At 54.9% G+C, this 20,768-nt stretch overlaps 1 protein-coding gene across 1 annotated transcript; it reads left to right on the top strand.

The window, feature by feature from the left end:
* Window positions 1–6,437: 6,437 nt before the first annotated feature.
* On the top strand, window positions 6,438–20,768 carry RPS6KL1 (ribosomal protein S6 kinase like 1). The gene is made up of 11 exons (XM_008138828.3): window positions 6,438–6,474; window positions 7,776–8,063; window positions 9,231–9,355; window positions 10,222–10,314; window positions 15,808–15,855; window positions 16,219–16,351; window positions 17,324–17,932; window positions 18,531–18,620; window positions 18,796–18,878; window positions 20,255–20,350; window positions 20,658–20,768. The coding sequence occupies exons 2-11, from the start codon at window positions 7,799–7,801 to the stop codon at window positions 20,766–20,768; spliced, it is 1,653 nt and encodes a 550-aa protein (XP_008137050.2). The 5' UTR covers window positions 6,438–6,474; window positions 7,776–7,798.

Here is a 20,768-nt window from a genome sequence, read left to right on the forward strand (position 1 = left end):
ATATACTCGTTATTTTATAACTTGCCTTTTAAACTTAATATATTGTAGACATCCCCCCCCCATGACACTAGATCGCCTTCTACAATATGATTTTTAAAATATATTTTATTGATTTTTTTACAGAGAGGAAGGGAGAGGGAGAGAGAGTTAGAAACATCGATGAGAGAGAAACATCAATCAGCTGCCTCCTGCACACCCCCTACTGGGGATGTGCCTGCAACCAAGGTACATGCCCTTGACTGGAATCGAACCTTGAGTCCGCAGGCCGACGCTCTATCCGCTGAGCCAAACCAGTTAGGGCTACAATATGATTTTTTTAATTAATTGATCTACTGTTGAATATTTAGGTTCTCCTTTTTGTTGCTGTTATAATAAACAATGCTATATGAGGAACATTCTTCTGGATATGTCTTTGTGTATAGAAGTCTCTCCCATCATAAAAATAACAACAGCAGCAAAAATCAAACCAATCCCTCAATTGCACATGCTCCCTCCAGTGCCTCCCAATGTGGCTTTTGGGCGTTTGAGAGTTGCCTACACTTTTTGTCTCTTTCTTGGCATTTCCATTCACTACCGCCATGCAAAAAGGGATTCCGGGGATTTCCATGGCACCAATCAGCATTTTGTTGTTCTTAAACTCCCAGTCCTTTCTTCAGCCTGAAGCCTCCATGAGGTCTGACCTCTACCCACCTCTCCAACCTCATCTCATGCCTATTTCTCTAAGGTCTAACACACTTGTCTTTTCTTAGTTCCTGAAATTTGTGGTATCCCCTCAGGACTTTTACTCATGCTGTTTCCTCTGCCAGAAAACCTCTCCCCACCTCCCACACCCAACCTCTCAACCTTGCTGACTAACAAACTTGCATCATCCATAACTCAGCTCAAAGGCACTTCCTCAGGAAAGAATCCCAAACATCCCATCCCCATCAAACCGGGTCTCGTGAGCCATTAGAAGCTTAGGAAACACTGTCTACTTCCTTATGGCACTATTCACTCTATTCTGAAAAAAAACAAACAAAAGATTTTCTAAGCACATGTGTAGAATTTAATATATAACTTTTAAAAGTTAATTTTAACATCACAAATATATACCAACTTACTCTGCTGTTTAAAAACATCGAACACGAAAGGGAATTGTGGAGCTTTATTTGACCACTGCCTGCTCCCTCCCCGAGTCCAGGTCCTGCCTCCACTCCCTGGATGAGACTGCTGTTAGGAGCTTCAGGTGTGATCAGCATAGTGCTCCAGAGCTTGGTTTTTGGAGCCAAACTGTCAAGGTTTGATTCCTAGAGCTCCTACTTCCTAACTGTATAAGCTTAACCTCCTAACCTCTCTCTGCCTTAGTGTTAGCATGTGTAAGTAAGGATTAGTAACAGTAACTAATAGTTTTAAGGTTTACATAAATTGTTCCATAGGAATTATGCCTAGGCTTTCCTAGGCAGCGGAAAAGCTTTTTTTCAGCTTGCAGAGGGCAGGCCATGGGTCTTCTGAGTCTCCATAATTTCATGAGCCTATTTCTTTTTTTTTTTTTTTTTAATTGATTTTTTACAGAGAGGGAGGGGGATAGAAAGTTAGAAACATCGATGAGAGAGAAACATCGATCAGCTGCCTCCTGCACACTCCCTACTGGGTATGTGCCCACAACCAAGGTACATGCCTTGACCAGAATCGAACCTGGGACCCTTGAGTCCGAGTCCGCAGGCTGACGCTCTATCCACTGAGCCAAACCAGCCAGGGCGAGCCTATTTCTTATCATAAGAAACCTGTCTGTCTGTCTATCCACCCATACTATTGGTCTATTTCTCTGGAGAATCCTGACTAATACACTATAACATATAGATAACATATAGGATTGTTTTGTGTATTTAAGCAATATAAATTGTATATATAAGTAGCATTTGGGAACTGTTTTTACTCAATAATATGTTTTTGAGATCTTGCATGTTTATATACATAGGTTTTGTTCTGATTTATCCTTTTAAAATGCTGGACAATAATAATTCACTATATGATTATACCACATTTTATTAATTCATTTTCATATTGATATTCCATAAGATTGAATTTGGAATCTTTTTCCAATTTTTTGATATTTCAAGTAAAATTGCAATGACTATCTCTCCCAATATATAAAAACCCAGGGTCCATAAGGACCGACTGAAGGCTCGACCGAACACTGGAAGTCAGTCCTGCAGTCAGTGCTGGGTTGCCGTGGTGACCCAGCACTGACTGCTGCCGGTGCAGGCACAGCGACCCAGCACTGACTGCCCAGGGGCTGCAGATCAGGCCCGGAGAGAGGCCTGGAGAGAGGCAGGGTCTGATCTGCAGCCTCCATGGCAGCTGTTGATCAGCTGTTGCCCCTCTCTTTCTCTCCAGGCTTCACCAGCAGCCTCGCCTCTGTTTCTCTCCAGGCCTCTGCGGGGCCTACTGATCAGCCCCGCCTCTCTGATCAGGCCTGGAGATAGGCCCTGAGACGCTGTCTGGCATAGAAACTGACTAATCAGAACCAAATCTGGGTGAACTGTGAGGAGCCAATGGCTGCCTAGGAGGCGGAGCTTTTGACACTGACTAGCATAGAAACCGATCAATCAGAACCAAATTAGCCAGAGGGGAGGGCAGTTGGGGGCGAGATCAGGCTGGCAAGGGAGGGCCATTGAGGATGAGATCAGGCCAGCAGGGGAGGGCAGTTGGGGGCAACCAGGCCGGCAGGCAGAGGCAGTTAGGGGCAATCAGGCAGACAGGCAGGCAGAAGGGTTAGGGGCAATCAGGCAGGCAGGCAGGTGAGCAGTTAGGAGCCAGCAGTCCCAGATTGTGAGAGGGATGTCCGACTGCTAGGAGTTGGACATCCCCCAAGGGGTTCCCAATTGGAGAGGGTGCAGGCTGGGCTGAGGGAATCTCCCCCTTTGTGCAAGAAGTTCGTGCACTGGGCCACTAGTATATATATATCCAAGGTATGCTACAGTAATAAACAAAAATGTCTTTCTAGATTAAATATCTAGAATTAGAATTGATAGATCATAGATTATGTGTATTTTCACTTTAAATTGTTCCCCACCAGGAACATTTAAAAGCACTTCAGTTTCTACCTGAACATCATGCTGATATTCTTGAACACTTTCTTCTAAACATTTGTGGTTGTTCTCTCTTTTGTATTTTTAATTTTAAACTTGGATTTATTTTTGTATATGGTGTGAAGTAGGGATTAATTTTTTTCCATAAGTTAAGTCAAGTTTCCCAACACCTCTCATGAAGAATTCATCCAACTTCTTTATCCTAAGTCAAATCCCCCTACATGCATGACTTTGCTTCTGGACTCTAGTCTATTCTTATCATCTATTTATGTGCATCAATGCCACCTGTTTTAAAAACTGCAGCTTTAGACTATGTCTTTTGATTTGGTAAGGCAAGCTTCTAAGCCCCACTACTTGTTCTTTTTCAAACAGCTATTGTTGCACATTTACATATACTATTAAAATCACATGAGATATTACATATCTACTAGAGGCCCAGTGCACGAAATTTATGCACTGATAGGGTCCCTAGCAGCTGCCGGCTGCCGGCTGGGTACTCCCTCCCTTTCCCCGGCTGGCCCTGCCCCCTGGTTGAACTCCCGGACAATTCCTGGTCGAGGGGACAATTTGCATACTATGCTTTTATTATATAGGATATGTCTATGTATTTGTTACTGTTTTTTTTCCATTAGAATGACAGCTCCATGAAAGCTTTTTTTGTTTGTGTTATTCACAAGAATACCTAGAAAAGTGTCAGGCCCATAGTAGGCCTTCCAAAAGTTTTGTTAAGTGAATGAATAAACATGAATTTTAGAATTATCCTGTTCTAAGTTCTATGAAGAGTTCCTTTGGTATTTTTATTGGAATTGCATTGAATTTTTAAGTTAATTTGGAGAGAATTGACATCTTTACAGTGGTAGTCATCCCATTGTTGAACACAATACAACTCCTCATTTATTTGAGTCTTTTTTGTGCCTTTCAGTAGAATTTTATTGTTTTCTCCACAAAAGTCATATATTTCTAATTATTATTATTTTAAATGGTGTTTTGTTTGTTTTTTTAAGTTTATAAATTTTTTTTTTATTGATCTTAGAGTGAGGAAAGGACAGAGGGAAGGAGAGAGAGAAATGGATGTGAGAGAGAAACATCGATCGGCCACCTCCTGCACACACCCTGGCTGGGAAATCGGACCTGCAACCTTGGTATGTGCCCTGACTGGGAATCAAACCTGCCACTTTTTGGTGTATGGAATGATGCTCCAACCAACTGAGCCACACTGGCCAGGGCTATTTCTAATTCATTTATTCCTAAATATGTTATAGTTTTGTTACTATGTGAATGGGATTTTAAAATTATTATTACACTAGAGGCCCGGTGCACGAATTTGTGCACCAATGGGGTCCCTTGGCCTGGTCTACGGGATTGGGCTGACACTGCCTCTCCGACGTCCCCCAAGGGGTCCCAGGTTCCAAGAGGGCATAGGTCAGGCCGAGGGACCCCACTGGTGCATGATCAGGGCTGGGGAGAGATGCAGGAGGTTGGCCAGCCGGGGAGGGACCTCAGGAAGGCTCCAGGGTGTGTCCGGCCTGTCTTGCTCAGTCTGGATGGGCCAGACTCCAGCAGCAAGCTAACCTACTGGTTGAAGCGTCTGCCCCCTGCTTGTCAGTGCACGTCATAGCGAGCAGCCTTAGCATATCATTAGCATATTACACTTTGATTGGTTGAACAGATGACCGGACACTTAGCATATTAAGCTTTTATTATATAGGAATTTTCAAATTATTATTGCTGATACCTAGGAAAGTTCTTGATGTGTAAATATTGATCTAGTGCCCTGCACCAAAGGGTCACCTGATGTTGTAGGCTCGATTCCCAGTAAGGGTTGTTTAGGAGGTAGCACATTATGTTTCTCACATCAATGTTTCTCTCTCTTCTTTAAAATAAATAAAAACATATTTTAAAAAATATTGGTCTAGTATCCAGACATTTTGCCGTACTCGCCAATTATTGCTTTGGGTTTTCCAGGTGAACAATCACATCATCACAAATAATGGCAATTTGGTCTCTTCCCTTCCAATTTTTAAACCTCATGTTTGCTTTAATTTCTTATTGCATTAATTGTAACTTCCACTCTATTGTTGAAGAGTATATTGATTCATTCCTGACTGCATTGGTATATCATTCAAGATAGGTTAACGTATGCTGCAGTCACCAACAATCCCAAAATCTAGTGGTTTAACACAATAAAAATGCATTCCTCTGGTCCTGGCTTGTTTGACTCAGTGGATAGAGCACCAGCCTATGGGCTGCAGGGTCCTGGGTTCAATTCTGGGTCGGAGGAACATGCCTGGGTTGCATCTTGATGGGGGGGTGGGGGGGAGTGCAGGAGGCAGCCAATCAATGATTCTCTCATCATTTATGTTTCTATCTCTCTCCCTCTCCATTCCTCTTTGAAATCAATAAAAATATTTTTAAAATGCATTCCTCGCTTACACCCCACGACCAATACAAGCCATAGAGCAGGGAGGGGTACCTTAGTGCTGTTTCTCAGAGACTCGGGCGGATGGAAGTTCTATGCCTCCATGGACATGTGCTTCTACGATAACCATGGCGGACGGGGCAAGTGAATTACGGACTGGCTCTTGGAGCTTCTACTGTAAAGTAACTCACGTTCTGTCCACTGGCATTTCAAAGCACGTTCCATGGCCAGGCCTAGCTTCCGCCGGGGTAGGGAAGCGTGACCCTACCATGTGCCAGAAGGACCGTGGGAATGGGTCTAGGGCCCCACCCCTGCATATGGTGTAAGTTACATCACTGTGCTCCAAGTTTCTAGTAGATAATCCTTTATCAAGTTGAGGATTAAGTTCATGAGTTTGTTTAGATTTTGTTCAGCAAAGAGTTTGTCTATATCATGCATGAGTGTTAAATTTTATCCAATGATTTTACATCCTCTGTTTGATGTGCAGATGTTATTTTTTCCCCCTTGATTTGTGGAGGCATTTACACATATTTTTCGCCCAGAACATTCTCCTCCACGGCCCTCTTCAAACACTTCAAAGCTCACTCATTCATTCAGCAAATACTTATTTAGCGATACTGTGTGCCAGATGCTGTTCTAGGCACTTGGGGTACACCAGTGAACAAAGCCGGTAGAGGCCCTGGGCCCCACCCTCTCCCCAAGCCTGCCCCGCCCCAAGCCGGCCCCCTACCCCCACCCCAGCGCTCCGCCCCGCCTGCGCTGCGGCTTTAGGGGCCGGCAGGAGCCGAGCTGGGCGCCGATTGGTGGTTTATTCTAACAGCTAGAGGCTGAGCTCATCTGCAGCCAATGGCTGGCTGCACCCGGCAAGAAGCCTGCACCCGGCTGGAGGGCGCAAAGCCGGGGTCCCGGTGCAAGATCACCCGCGGAGGGGAAGGGGCGGTGGTGGCGCCGTGGCCGCGCGGACCGAGCTCCTGGCTCGGGCAGGTACAGTGTTTGCCCGGCTCTTCACCATCCCTCCTCCCAGGCGAGGATGCCCCCTCTCCTCACTCCCCAGCTCACCTTCCTCGGCCTGACCCCAGCGGGGTGGTGCCCCCAGCGGGGTGGTGCCCCCCGCGTGCCTGGAGCTCACGGGCTGGACGCGCCGCTCTCTGTGTGCAGGCCTCGTCCTGCGGCTCTGCCCTCCAGGCTCTGCCCCGCAGGACCGGCCTCAGGCCTCCGAGCTGCGTGCCCTGTCCCGGGTGGGGTGGCTGGACCGAGTCCCTCCCTCCACCCCCCGGCCTCAGCCTGGCCAGCGAGCAGCTCCCCGCTGGCCCCGGGATGTGGGTTTCCCTTCCCGCCCCACTCCACACCCTGTTCTCTCCTCCCTTTCTCTACAGAGGCGGGCGTGCCTGGGGTTGGGAGCTCAGGCCCTGCTCCTTCCCAATGCGGCCCGAGAGCAAGGGCGCCCCTGCAGAGAGGGGCAGGGGCAGCTCTGCGGGCCTCTCTCCTAGCCCTTTCCTTGGCCCTGACAGCCACTTCTCTGTCCCTTTGGCCACGTGTGTCCCACACGCTCAGAAAGGAGCTGCTGTCCGGTCTCTGGCCACGTGGGCTCCTGGCTTCAGAGCCGGAGCCAGGAGAACAGAGCCATCCCCTCCCCAGGGCTGGGTAGGCCCTGCCCTCCTCCCTCCAGCTCCATCCATCTGCCCCTCAGTCATTTCACTTGCCCACAGGCTTGAAGGCCTGGCGTTGTGCCCAGCTCTCTGCTGGGCTGTGTGGGAGGTCCTCACCCCTGACCACACTGACCTCAGCACTAAGGGAAACAAAGCAGCGGCAGGCCGTTCTGTCTGGAGCTGAATGGGGAGGGAAAGTGAGATTCCCGAGGGAGGAGCCGGAAGGGGAGAACAGGCAGGATGGAGGGAACCGTGTGAGGAATGGCCCCTGCCTCGGCTCAGAGTGTGGCCTCCGTTACGTCTACTGTGTGACAGACGTGGGTTTGCTCCATGCCGCGGGAAGGCAGCTCTGGGTCACAGATACCTTCAGCTCTCGCCAGTGCTCAGCACCTAGTACGTACTCAAGAGATGCTCATCGAACGGAGTTTGAATTGAAGGGAGGAGCCCCAAGCGTGTTCTTATTCTATTACCACCACGTAGGAAAGATCTGGCTCCGTGGAAGGACTTGACCCACATTAGCCCTGATCCTCCAGCCCCCTGAGGTGTTAGTCTCTGCATATTGAGGGGAGGAAACCAGGGTGCAAACGGGGTGTTGTTCCCACCTGGGTCCTCCCTCATGCACCTGTTCATTCCCAGGTCGCACCTGCAGGGCAGCAGCCATGAGCCTGGTGGCCTGCGAGTGTCCCCCTGGCCCTGGGCAGGAGCACGAGCCCTGCTCACGAGCACCGTCCCAGGCCCGCATGTACCTGGAGCAGATTCGCAACCGTGTGGCTCCGGGGGCACCTGACGTGACCAAGCGCGACTACCTGGTGGATGCAGCCACGCAGATCCGGCTGGCCCTGGAGCGCGATGTCAGCGAGGACTACGAGGCAGCCTTCAACCACTACCAGAACAGCGTGGACGTCCTGCTGCGGGGCATGCACGGTCAGGGCCGGGTTGGGCTGGGCTGGGCAGGGCCTGGTGAGGGAGGGCCGACGTGGAGCTCGTCCCTGCATCGGTCCCTCTGTGCTGGGTGAACAGGGCCTGCAGGCCTCTCCGAAAGACACTAATAGAAGCTCGTGTTTATCGAGCAGCTCCTACGTGCCAGGCCCTGGTCCAGGGCTTTGCTGTATGAACTCACCTGAACCTCACGGTAGTAGAAGATACTGTGTATGTTGCTGCAGGGAGCTCTAAGTACATAGGAACTATTTTTGTTCCTACTTCCCAAATGAGGAAACGGAGGCACGGGGCAGTAACATAGCTTGTGTGTAATGGGGGTAGGCTGATGAGTGGACGATGGACAATTACAGTCTCAAGTGTGAAGAGCAAGGAGGAGGAAGTGAAGGGAGGGAAACTGAGTCCAGGCGCGGCCGGCACAGGGGATTTTCTAGAAGTCCAAACGCTAATGGGAGCCCTGAAGAACAGTAGGTGCCTTGTCCAGCTGAAAGGTCGGGCAGAGCTCCTGAGAGAGAACAGCAGAGCCTGGAGGGGAGGGGAGGGGCTGTTCAGGGCAGAGTAAGGCATTTCCAAGCCCGGGGAGAGGCTGGCCCTGAGGCCAGTGTGGGACCCGGGGGCCTTGGAGGCCAGGCTCGGGTAGAGTCGAGCCCTGATTCGTGCTTCCTGCCCTCCTGCTGACCAGACCCCTCAGCGCCTGGGCTTCAGGCCTGTCCGGCAAATGCCTTTGTCTTCCAATCCTGATCCCCTCTCTGGCCTTTTTCACGCTGGGCACCAGGGAGGAAGGAAGCCGTGTTCTCCGGGAGCTTCTGCCTCCTCCTCTGAAAATGGACATGGACATCCCACTCTGTCCCTTCCCAGGGTGTGACGGCGGCCAGCGAGGTGGTGGGCGCCAGCTGTAAAGTGCTCTAGGCAGGGGGTGTCCGCAGCTCCCAACCCCTCCTGCCATCTTCCTTCCTCCTCCCCCGCCGCTCTCCCTCCCAGAGGAGGGGCTCAGGAACAGATGTGGGGCCAGAATCTGCTGACCAGCCTCAGAAGTAGGCACCCTGTCCTATGGAGGGCGGAGGGCAGAGGGCAGGCAATGGGAGTTAGAACCACAGCCCACCAGGGCCAGGGAGGGAAGCAGGGTGGGTCCTGGTAACCCCCTCCCCCCCACAGTCGACCCCAACAAGGAGCGATGTGAGGCTGTAAAGCTGAAAATTACCAAGTACCTGCGGCGGGCAGAGGAGATCTTCAACTGCCACCTGCAGCGGACCCTGGGCCGCGGAGCCAGCCCCGGCACGGTGAGGAGATGCCCCCCACCCGTGGGCCAGCGGGCTGCAGGCCTGGGCGGGCAGGGGTGTGTGCGGGGCTGCCCTTCCCCCAGCCCTCCTTCGGCTTCCTCTCTCTCCCACACCCTCTATGGTTCATTCATTTTCCAACACGTAGTGAATCATCTCCAGTCCAGTCTCTCGCCCTCACAGAGAACACACCCATCTCCCCACCTTCGCACACGGCTCATACACAGGCTCGCATGTGCACGCACTCCAAGGCTCCCAGGTCTGTTTGTGTTTGAATGGGCCTCAGTATTTGGAGCAGACACGAATACCGTTGTGTGCACATACACATACATGCATACACAGATGCTCTCCCCATATGGCTTTTCCTAACCCAGTGCACACACACAGGGCGTTGAAAATGCACGCACACCTCTCATGCCCACAGTGTGCACAGACATTCACACGCACCCCTCCTAGGCTCACTTTTCCCCAAATCGGGTGCCTGGGCCACGTGCCTTGGTCTTCGAGGCATGTTCCCTGGGATCCACATGCTCCCAGGTTATTTCCCCACCCCCGGGGGGAGCATCTGCCTCCTGGAGATGCTTTCTAGGGGGGCTTCTGAAGCCTGAAGGACTCCCTGGGCCTTGGAGAAGGGCTGCGGGGTGGGGGTGGGGGGTTGAGAGTTGGGGGGCTAAGTGAAGAGGGCAGTGTGCCCCCCCCCAAGTCAGGACCAGCTTCTCTGCTCAGCCTGTCCCTGTGAGGTGAGGTTGGACCGTACCCCATTCTTGCCCGCTCCCTGTGCTCCCCCGGAAGCTGGAGACCCTGCCCACTGCCTGGTGAGAAGCAGTAGCTGAGGAGGGCTGGGCCCTGAGCCTGTCTCACCTCTGCAGGGTTTCAACAGCCTGAGGCTCCGGCCCATCCGCACGCTGAGCTCTGCCCTGGAGCAGCTGAGGGGCTGCAGGGTGGTCGGGGTCATCGAGAAGGTGAGTAAGCAGGGCCCTGCGTGTGGGAGGAGATGGTGTGTGCGATTGGGGTGACGGGTGGGCAGAGAGAGCAGCCACGCCCAGTCCTTCGGAGGAGACGGGAAAGGGGGCAGGGGTCCAGCTGTGTCCAGTGGCCCCCCTCCCTCCCCCAGCACACAGCAGTCAGGCCCTGGGAAGGAGGCTGGGAACCCAAGAGGCAGACAGCACCTTTCCACAGCCCTCCAGCTCGGACGCAGGAAACTGCTCCCTCCGGGATTCGAGACAGAAGCCACGGGAGAAGCGGTGCCCGGGGCATCCTGCCCCACACTGCTCACTCCCCCTTCCCACAGGTCCCCAGCCCGCATTCCCTCTGCACCCCAGGGCTGCAGCCGAGTCCCCCACCAAGCACAGCCAAGAAGTTCCCGTGGCGGGAAGGTGCTCATCTCCAGAAACCTGTCCTCAGGGTGTCCCAACGGGCCCGTGCATCATCCAGGGCCTGGCAGCTGTGCCCTCTCTCCTGGCCCCCCCTCCTCCTCACCCCGTCTGGGCCCTCTCCCTTCATGCAGGCAGACAGGAGGAGAGGACCTGACATCCCAACCCGTCCCGGGACACTCAGGGCGGGGTCAGAAGGACAAACAGTTGAGTCAAATGAGGTGGGAGCTGTCAACTGTAAGAAACATCCAAACCTGTACGAATTTTTATGAGTTTATTTGAGCCAAACTGATGACAATTGCGGGGAAGCAAAATCTCAATGGACTGAGAAAATGTTCCAGAAAAAAATGGCAGTTTTACCACTAATTTTGTACCTAAGAATTAAAGGGGAAGACCCGGCGGGGGGGGGGGGTGGGAAGGTTACTTAAACTTCATTGGTGATAGATTAGGGAGGCGGGAGAGAGCAACTCGGGGAAATCTCTGGGGCTGGGGAGAAAGTAAAATGGATAGACACATACTTCTTTTACATTGTAGGGCACCGGACAGGCATTGAGTAGCATTGACAGCGCATAGAGAGCGTATTCTGGGAGCAAGGTACCGGGAGGGGTTCTGTGGTCTCCGGATCCGGTGGGAGGTTGTTCCCTGAGGGGTCTGTAAAGGAGCTAACGCTGACATTTCAGAGCTACGTTATCTTAGATGCAAAAAGACAGGCTCACTTCAGGTAAAGACTGACGTTTGCCAAGGAAGCGACAGGCCTAGGAGGTGCCGACCTTCCGTGACTCGCCTTTAGTTAGGAAGCTTTATGCTCAGACCACCCTGTGTGGCTACTTTCGGTCCCTGAGCTTGTCCGGTTTCGTCTGTGGCCCCCTTTTCCTCCGCAGCGCCGGCGTCCGATTGCCCTCTGCCCCCACCAAGGGCTGCCTGAGTAGTCACTGACGAAGCCCTTCCTCTGGCTGTTTATCAGAACCACCTGGGGAGCTCCCCCAAAATACAGGCGCCCGGGCCCCACCGCAGGCCCTTGGAGCCAGAATCTCTGGGCTCGAGCCAGGTATCTGTAATTCAGACACTCACGGCGGGTTTTGATGGGGCTGGAGCCACAGAGCAGGGGAGGCCAGTGTGTGCGTCCGTACTCGGCAGAGGGTGACGTCTGTCTGGGCAGCACACAGGCGGCCAAGGGCAGGTCCTTCACCTCTCAGCGCTCGCCGGTCAGTGGGGCGGGGATCCTCCCCGCTCGGGGTGATGTGGGAACTACGATGAGTTAATTTAGGGGAAAGGCCTGGCACATGCTGAAACACGTGATGCGTGTTTGATGGCTCTAGGTGCGAGTGACCGACGCCAGTCGGCGGCATGCGGGCTTCCCGTCCCCCAGCCTTGCTCCAGCGGCTACTCCCAGGTCCCTGGAATGGACCCCAGTATGTCAGCAAGGCCCAGCCAGGCTCCATCTGTGCAGTCCTGCCCTCCCGCCAACTAGTCCATGTGGCTTGGACAGGCCGGGGAGGTGACTGCCACCGCCGTTTCCCCCCACGGGATGCCACGGAGCCACGGGTGCTGTGGAGAGTGGCGTTCCGGGTGAAATAGGTTTGGGAAACAGTGAGTGGACGTTACACTGCTTTGTTTTTTTTTAATTACAGGAGTTTTAGGATGCAAATGGGCACCCTGAGTTGCCAAGAGGGAGGTCTGTGACAGAATCCCCCTCATTTGTTGAAGCCCAGGTCACCCCTGTGCAAAGCGTTTTCAGAGCCCCGCGTTCTGAGCCCTGTGTATGTGGACAGCCGCCGTTCCGTCCCGAGATCGCCCTGCGCTCCTGTTTCACCCTTTCTTGGGCCATTCAACGTACCTACTCCACCTCCCTCCAGAGATCCTGCTTCCTTCCCCTGCGCCGCTCCCAAGCCAGGGACACCAGTTTCCCCAAATTAGGAGCGGGGTTAGGGAGCCTCGGGCCGGGTCCCGGCCGCCAGGCCTGGATGTGCCTCCCGGTGTCCCATTCCGCAGCTCTGCCCGGGCAGATCCGGGCGGGAGAGCAGCGCTGGCCGGCAGCACAGAGCCAGGGAGGGCAGAGGGCTGGCTCAGGGAGCCTGAGCGTCCCCTGAGATGCCCAGTTGTCAGGGGAGAGGGTCTCCAGGGCTGAAGAGGTACTGGCAGGCATAGAGGGTGGCAGGGAACAGAGGTGGGTTGGTCAAGGACGAGGTAGGCAGTTGGCCAGAATACCCAGGCGTCTGCTCTCAGGGAGCCTGGAGGCCTGGGAGCCGCGTCCAGGATCCAGGCTCTGAGTCAAGGATGGGGAAGGAAAAGGTCACTCAAGTCACTTCTTGTTTTCTTGGCTCCAACACAGGGGTGTTTTTAAAAAAATTTACTAGTTACCAACATTGAAAAGTTGGCAGGTTTCATATAAACGTCCAGCTATCCTGCTTCTCCTCAAAACCCAGCGATCTGGAAAGGCTGGCTCGGGGTCCCTTGAAGCAGCAGGGAGTGGAGGAAGGGCCGGCTGCTTTCAGGGACACCAGCCCTCTGCTTCGCCCCCGTCCCTGCCCTGCTCACGTGGCTCACAGGCCCAGCCCCTGTGGACCTTGGATTTTGCAAACCTGTTTGCAACTTTGGGGCTCGTTAGCTCCATGAGAGATTCCTTCTGGGACCTTGATACGTTGGGCATTTTTACAGAAAGTGTTCATGTGTTTCAACAAAGAAACGGCAGCAGCTGCAACCAGCCACATTTCAAGGGCTTGATACCCACACGTGGCTAATGGCTTCCACATTGGACGGTGCAGATGGAGTTTCCTTTCGCGGCCAAAAGCTCCTCTGGGGAGTGCTGCCTGTTAGTCGTTGTCTTGCAGAGCGTGAGACTGGGGCCCCCAGAGGCCACGTGGCCAGAGGGTGTTGTGTCTCCCGTGGCCAGGAGCAAAGGAGGAAGGGGATTTTTTGGTTTGCTTGGTTTAATGGGAAAATGCCCTCCCTGCTCCCCTTTTGAGATAACATGAAAGAGGAAGACATTTAAAACAGAAACAGTTCCCCACCATCCTACCGCGCTCCACGATAAAGACTGCTAGCTAATGTTTTGGTCGAATTCTTTCCAGATCGGTAGGTTTTAATAGACATACAGAGTTTAACCCACGTGTTTCAATGTCCTGGTTAAGTTTTATTTCTCACTGCCCCAGCCTTCCCCGCTGGCTTCTGGACTCTGTAAACGATAGGGCCGTGTCCAGGACGAGGTAGTAGGAAGTCCCACTTGGCAAGGGACAGTGGGGAATTATCTGGGTGTCAGCACTTGTGGGAAACTGTTCTCCTAAATGACCCCAGAGTTTTCTTTTTCAAACATTGTACAGATTTGGTCAAGGAGCTGGGGCCAGGCTGGGTTCCGGCTGTGGCTCTTGGAGGAGGAACCCCCTCACTCCTGCTGCACCAAGTCCACCGCCTTCATTTCCCCGGTGATGGGGACCCTGGGGCCAGAGTGAGCTGGTTGTGCCCCCACTTGCAGTTACTCTCCAGGGCTCCAGGATCAGCCCGCCTGGATTCAAGTCCTGGCTCTACCCCATTTTAGGAGTGGGATCGTGGGCAACATAACCTCTCTGAACCTTCATTTCTTTTTAAAAAAAATTTTTTTATTGATTTCAGAGAGGAAGGAAAAGGGAGAGAGATAGAAGCATCAATGATGAGAGAGAATCATTGATCAGGCTGCCTCCTGCACGCCTCCTACTGGGGATGGAGCCCATAACCCAGGCATGTGCCCTGATTGGGAATCGAACCATGGCCTCCTGGTTCATAGGTCGATGCTCAATCACTGAGCAACACAGGCCTGGCTGACCCTCAATTTCTTCATCAATAAAATGGGTCACCAATAACACTCACCAAGTAAGGTTGTGGGACTAAATCATATAAAACATTTAGCACAGAGGAAGTGCTCCCTAGCCAGTGGGGTTTCTTAATAATAATAATAACAATAATCACTACAGATTATCGAGGGCATGTTTGTGGCAGGCACAGGTTGCTGCTCTACTTGAGTTGTCTGCTTTATAGAATCCTAATGACCTCCAGATGGGGTACTGCTATGACCCCCAACTTGCAGTTAAGAGAACAAGGTTCAGAGAGGTGATGTGTCTTGGCAAATGTGAGAACTGGCATGCTCACGGCCTTTACATTCACAAATGGCATCAACCAAACCAGTGATGAGGGAAGGGGGGCATTTGCAATCACTCTTTGGTAGATGAGAAAACCAACTCACTTGCCCAAGATCCTAGCCCAGTTCCCACCCGAGGCTTCAGGCTTCACTGCCCCGTGGTCTGGCCTTAGGGCCGGGCTCCACCCTCCACCACGGGGAGTGTCTACAAGGAGTCACAACCTCACCAAGTGGTTCTGCCCCCACCCCGACATGCTCAGCATGCCCTCTCCGGTGCCTGGGGTCCACCCTGCCCACCACGAGAAGAGACAAGGACCCAACTTGCTACAAGGCCCTGCCTCTGAACAAAACCAACGGGAGAGGGAGTGGGCTGCTCTCCGAGGGCAGCCTCCGGAGAGAACTACTTAAAAGAAGGGTGGGCGTCAGGGGAAGAGACCTGAGCGAGCACTCCCCGCCCAGGCACTTGGGCACGGCCGGGGCCCATTGGTGGCCTGGGCCACACCCTCAGAGCCTCAGCTTTTCACCTGCAAAATGAAAGGTCAGAGGGCGTAACTGGCTCTGAGGTCGTTTCCATCCGTGACACCCTCGCACCCTGCAGGCCGGGCCACTCACCATGGATGTGTGCTCTGGACATAGAGCTGGACGGTGGGGCTCCTGTCCTCCTGGGGCTCACAGTGCAGTGGGGAGATGGGAAATTAGACACAGTGTGATAAGGGTCCCCTACGGGTGAGCTTGGAGAGCGCCTGAGGGCCGGGAAGGCTTCCCGGAGGCAGCGGCACGTGAGCTCAGACCTGCAGGTCTAAGAAGGGTGGATGAGCAGGACAGGATTGATGTCAGTTTGGGGGCCTGCCTTCCCTGCCCTGCCTCTGGAGTGAGTCAGCCTCAGTGGAGGAACCTGGGGGCTGGGATTAGGGCCATGGAGCCCCGGGGACTAGCATGTGCCTTGACCAATGCCTCTTGGACCTTGGCAGGTGCAGCTGGTCCAGGACCCGGCGACTGGAGGGACCTTCGTGGTGAAGGCAGGTGCCCCTCCATTCTGCATTCCCCTTGGGACTTTCTCAGAGCTCTTAGACCCCACTGCCCTCTAGGGAACCCCCTACTCAGAACCTCTATATGACGTCCATGCTCCCTCCAAATCTGAAAGCCACTTGTCCTGCCCTGAGCATGCCCGGGCCCTTCAGATACACGCACGTCACTGCCTCCTCCCTGGCCCGGAAGCTGGAGGACCTGGGTGGCATAGGGAAGACAGGGGTGAGGGCCAGGGCAGGAAGTGGGGGAAGCAGTTGCTCCTCAGGGTGGCTCCCACCCCTCATCCGGTTGCCACTGAAGCTGGGGCTCTGACGTCCCCTCGCAGAGCAGCCTCTGGCCTGCCCCCTCCCCAGAGCCTGTCCAGGTGTCACATGGCGAGCCAGGAGCGGCTGACCATCATCCCGCACGGCGTCCCCTACATGACCAAGCTGCTGCGGTACTTCGTCAGTGAGGACTCCATCTTCCTGCACCTGGAGCATGTGCCAGGTGAGGGGCCTTGGGGAGGTGTCCCCTTGCCTTCCCTTAACATGCCAAAACTGAGGGAGGGGTAACTTGCACCAGGTGTGCAGCGCAGACCAGGGCCCGGCTTTGCTGGAGGGGGATGGCCGGGTCAGGCTGTGTGGGCCTCAGAGGGGCAGGGACGGCCTGGGGAGGGTGTTCACGTAGGGCTGGCGAGAGGACATTTATGCAGATGTCCCCTTTGTCACCATTTCCTCCAGTCGCGGCTCTTTGCATTTTTCTCGTCTGCGCCCATCCCTCGGAGTGCCGTGTGGGATGGTGGTTCTGAAGCTGTAAGGACAGGAGCTGGTCATGATATTTATTGATCTCCTGTTAGGGCGATGAAATTTTTTAAAAATATATTTTTATTGATTTCACAGAGGAAGGGAGAGAGATAGAAACATTGATGATGAGAGACAATCATTGGTTGGCTGCCTCCTGCACGCCCCCTACTGGGGATCGAGCCCACAACCGGGCATGTGCCTTTGACGGGAATCGAACCCGGGACCCTTCAGTCTACAGGCTGACGCTCTCTCCACTAAGCCAAACCGGCTAGGGCAGGTGATGAGATTTTTTTTTAATGAGGTGCACGTCCTAGGTCATGACATAGAGTCATCACAGGTGCATGCCTGGCCTTCTTTTATTTTACTAACTTACATTTCATTGTATTATTCTCCCTAAAATTTTTAAAAAATATATGTGTTTAAAATACATTGAACGCTGGTACACCAACACCAAAACCAAGGACGTTAACAATAACTTACAGTTCCTTAGGGGGTGAGCACCTATTTTGTGCCAGATTGGGAGGCTGGTCCTCTTCAGGTGAGTGACAGGAAGGAGAGGTCATTCTAGGTTCAGGCTCCGGGAGGGAGGAGCAGAGGCCGCAGGGTGGGGCCGGGACCTGGTGTCCATGCTCTTCTCCTCCCATCCCCATGCTCGCCGACCCGCCGCCCGGCCCAGGAGGCACGCTCTGGGCCCACCTGCGCTCCCAGGCACGCCCCGCACCGTCTGGGCCCAGGTCTGGCTCCAGCCTGGAGAGGGTGAAGGCTCAGCTCAACTCCCGCCTCAGCATCCGGACCCCAACGCCGCTGCCCCCTGGCCACATCCGCCTGCAGGACAGAGTGCCCCTGGGGTCTCCTTGGACTTGCCGGAGCCTTGCCCCAGCCAGGGAGGTCCCACCCACCAGACCCCAGAGAGAGGCTGCAGGTGCGCCCTCAGCCAGGACCAGCACTTCCTGCTCCTCGGGCCCTCCGACGGCTCCCGGCGGCTGCCTGCACCTCCAGTCCCGGAGGGAACCTGGCCAGAACTCAGACACTGGGTCCCCTTGGGGGCTCTCCTGGGTTCGCGAGGGGGCAGGCCGGGTGCTGGGGGGCTGTGGCCGCAGCAGAGGTCAGAGCTGCCCCTCAGCGGACAAGGCCAGCCAGGGGTCTGGCGGGGGCGCCTGGAGTGTGAGGGAAGAGCAGGTCAAGCAGTGGGCGGCTGAGATGCTGGTGGCCCTGGAGGCGCTGCACGAGCAGGGGGTGCTGTGCCGGGACCTCAATCCCCGGAACCTGCTCCTGGACCAAGCAGGTAGGTGCCCAGGCCTGGGGGAAGGGGAGTACAGTGGAGGGTCCCCAAAGCCTCAAGACGGAGGAGAGTGCCATGAATTCAAGGGAATGGTGGAGGTTATCTGCTTCCCCCAGCCTTTTTAAAATATATATATTTGTCTTGATTTCAGAGAGAGAACATCAGTGATGAGAGGGAATCATTGATCGGCTGCCTCCTGCACACCCCATACAGGGGATCGATCCCACAGCCCAGGCATGTGCCCTGAGTGGGAATTAATTAAACCGTGACCTCCTGGTTCATAGGTGGATGCTCAACCACTGAGCCACACCAGCCAGCTCCCTCACTGCGCGCCCCCCCCCCCCCCCCCCAGTCTCCAAGGATGAGTCTGGAAATAAGCCCCTTCGGGCCCAGGAGTCCAGGGCAGCAGCTCCTATGAATACCCAGTTGTCTCCGGGCCTCAGGGCTGCATGCCCCTAGGGAGGCCCTGCTTAGCGAGGCCCGTGGCTCCTGCCTTGTGTTGGGGGACGTCCTGGAGTCCCCTCCCCCAGGCCAGCTGCTCAGCAATGACTAATCGTATTCTCTGTCCCCCTTCCATCCCCTGCACACACTGGACGGGAAGGTCACGTTCGGCTCACGTACTTTGGCCAGTGGTCAGAGGTGGAGCCCCAGTGCTGCAGGGAGGCTGTGGACAACCTCTACAGTGCCCCAGGCAAGGAGGGAGGGGGCCCGGGCCCTGGACCCCATGCCTTTGTGTGGGTGAACTTGGGGTGGGGGTGGGGGGTGCTGAGGGTGACAGAGGGATGGGCCGTGTCTGGGTAGGATGAATGGAGGGGAGACCCGCCTTCTTGGGGAAGGTGGGGACATTTGTGTTCTTGCTCCCGCAGAGGTGGGTGGGATTTCTGAGCTGACGGAGGCCTGTGACTGGTGGAGCTTTGGGTCTCTACTGTATGAACTGCTGACTGGAACGGTGAGTGGCGGGGCAGGGTAGGGGGCCCTTGTGGGGGTCACTGAGGACAGGATGTCCTGGGCTCAATACAGCCAGCCCATGTGGGGCTCAGGCTGCCTGGTGCTCCAGAACCTGGCCCTGGGACTAGGTGTCCTGCCAGCACAGCTGCCCCTCCCCAGCTCACCCCCACAGGCCATGAGAGACGCAGGGAGCCACTGCCACCCAGGCCGTGGGCGCACTTCGTTACCGCCCCCCCATACTAGTGGCTGTAGCCGGTGAGACTGCCAACTTCAGTGGGTGAGAGCTGAGGGGGGGTGGTCAGGGCAGGTTTCTGGAAGAGCCCGCCTGCCCCAGGTCTGGAGGAAGGGTGCAATTGGACAGCCCTTCTTCCCTGAAAGGCGCTGGCTCACCCCCTCAGCCGCTTCCCACTGCTCACTTCCCACCCCCGACAGCCTCCTGGGCTGTAACCCCCAGACTGTGGCTGAAGAACAGGAGAGAGGGCCTCCTGGAGGCAGGCCAGCCGCTGTCCGTCCAGCCTGGGTCAGCCAAGAGCTCCCAAGTTTCCCCGGCAAACACCCTTGCTCAGGATGGCGGCTTCTGCCCTCTGTCCTCCCCGATGAGCTCAGCTCTGCACCTGGGGCTGGTGAGGTCAGACAGCAAGGGAAAGGCCGAACCGCCTTTAAGCAGGAAATAGCCAGAGAGGATGTAGTGTGACCTGAAGCCCAGATCTGACCAGTTCACCGTGGCTGCCTCCTGCTTTTGTCCCGTAGCCCCGGGCCCCAGAGCCCTGGCTGCAAACAGAGCTGCTCTCCCCTCTCAGCCTCCCACCACCTCTAGCCTGAGCTTCTGGCCTTCCTCCTGGCCGCTTCTTGCAGCTCATCCTGACCTCCAGACAGACCTCCTTGCTCTCCACAGCTGCACCCTGCTGGAGTCCAGAGAGGCCCTGCCTTGGCCCGGCGGTAGCATGCCCTGGTCTGCTGCCAAATGAGTGGCCCGTGGAGGGTTTTTATTTTTTGTTTTTTTCTGTATGAAGACAAGTTCCAATACTCATCCTGAAGTGCCTGTCCTGATTGCAGCCCAAGAGCAATGCATCGAGCGAGCTTAGAGCCAGAGGGATCTGGGTTCGAACCCTACCCTCAGCATCAGTCCCTTCACCTCTCAGCTGCTTTTGTCTCTCCAATGCGATACTTGTATTTACTCTGAGAGTGGGAGTGTGTAGAGTGGCTGTCAGGCATCTAACGCCGTCTGGCGTACAGTAGGTCCAAAGCAGATCTAGTGGTCTGCATTGTCATCATCCCATGGAATGTGACACAGGGAAAAGTAAAATCCTGGCTGCCGCTGGGGTGTACAGACTGTCCAGGGGCTGCCTCCTGAGGCCTCGCCCTGTGTCTTCCCAGGCCCTATCCCAGAGCCACCCCTCAGGAATCCAGCCCCACACCCAGCTCCAGCTGCCTGAGTGGCTCAGTCGCCCAGCAGCCTCCCTGCTGACCGAGGTGAGGTCAGCCGGCCCAGCGGAGGCGGCCCCCTGGCCTGAGGGTGGGCGCTGGGAGGCAGAACCCGGTGTGTGAACAAGCATGCTGCTCCTGGATGGCCCATGTGGGTGCGGGAGGTTACAAAGTTCTCTATATGCTGGTGGCCAAACACCACCAGTGTTCCCCAGGGTAAAACGGGGGTTCTGTGGGCTGGGCTGGCAGGGAGTGAGCCCCCGGGGCCATGGGGACAAGTCCCTGGCAGTCAGCCCACACCTCAGCAATGGGGCTGGGAAGGCCTGCCAGGCGCCGACTGGGCCTTTCTCCACAGCTACTGCAGTTCGATGCCAGCAGGCGCCTGGGAACTGGAGGGGGCGGTGTCAACAGACTCAAGACCCACCCCTTTTTCAGTACCATCCAGTGGAGCAAGCTGGTGGGGTAA

The sequence above is a fragment of the Eptesicus fuscus genome, chromosome 5 (genome assembly GCF_027574615.1).
Source record: "Eptesicus fuscus isolate TK198812 chromosome 5, DD_ASM_mEF_20220401, whole genome shotgun sequence".
NCBI classification, from domain to species: domain Eukaryota; kingdom Metazoa; phylum Chordata; class Mammalia; order Chiroptera; family Vespertilionidae; genus Eptesicus; species Eptesicus fuscus.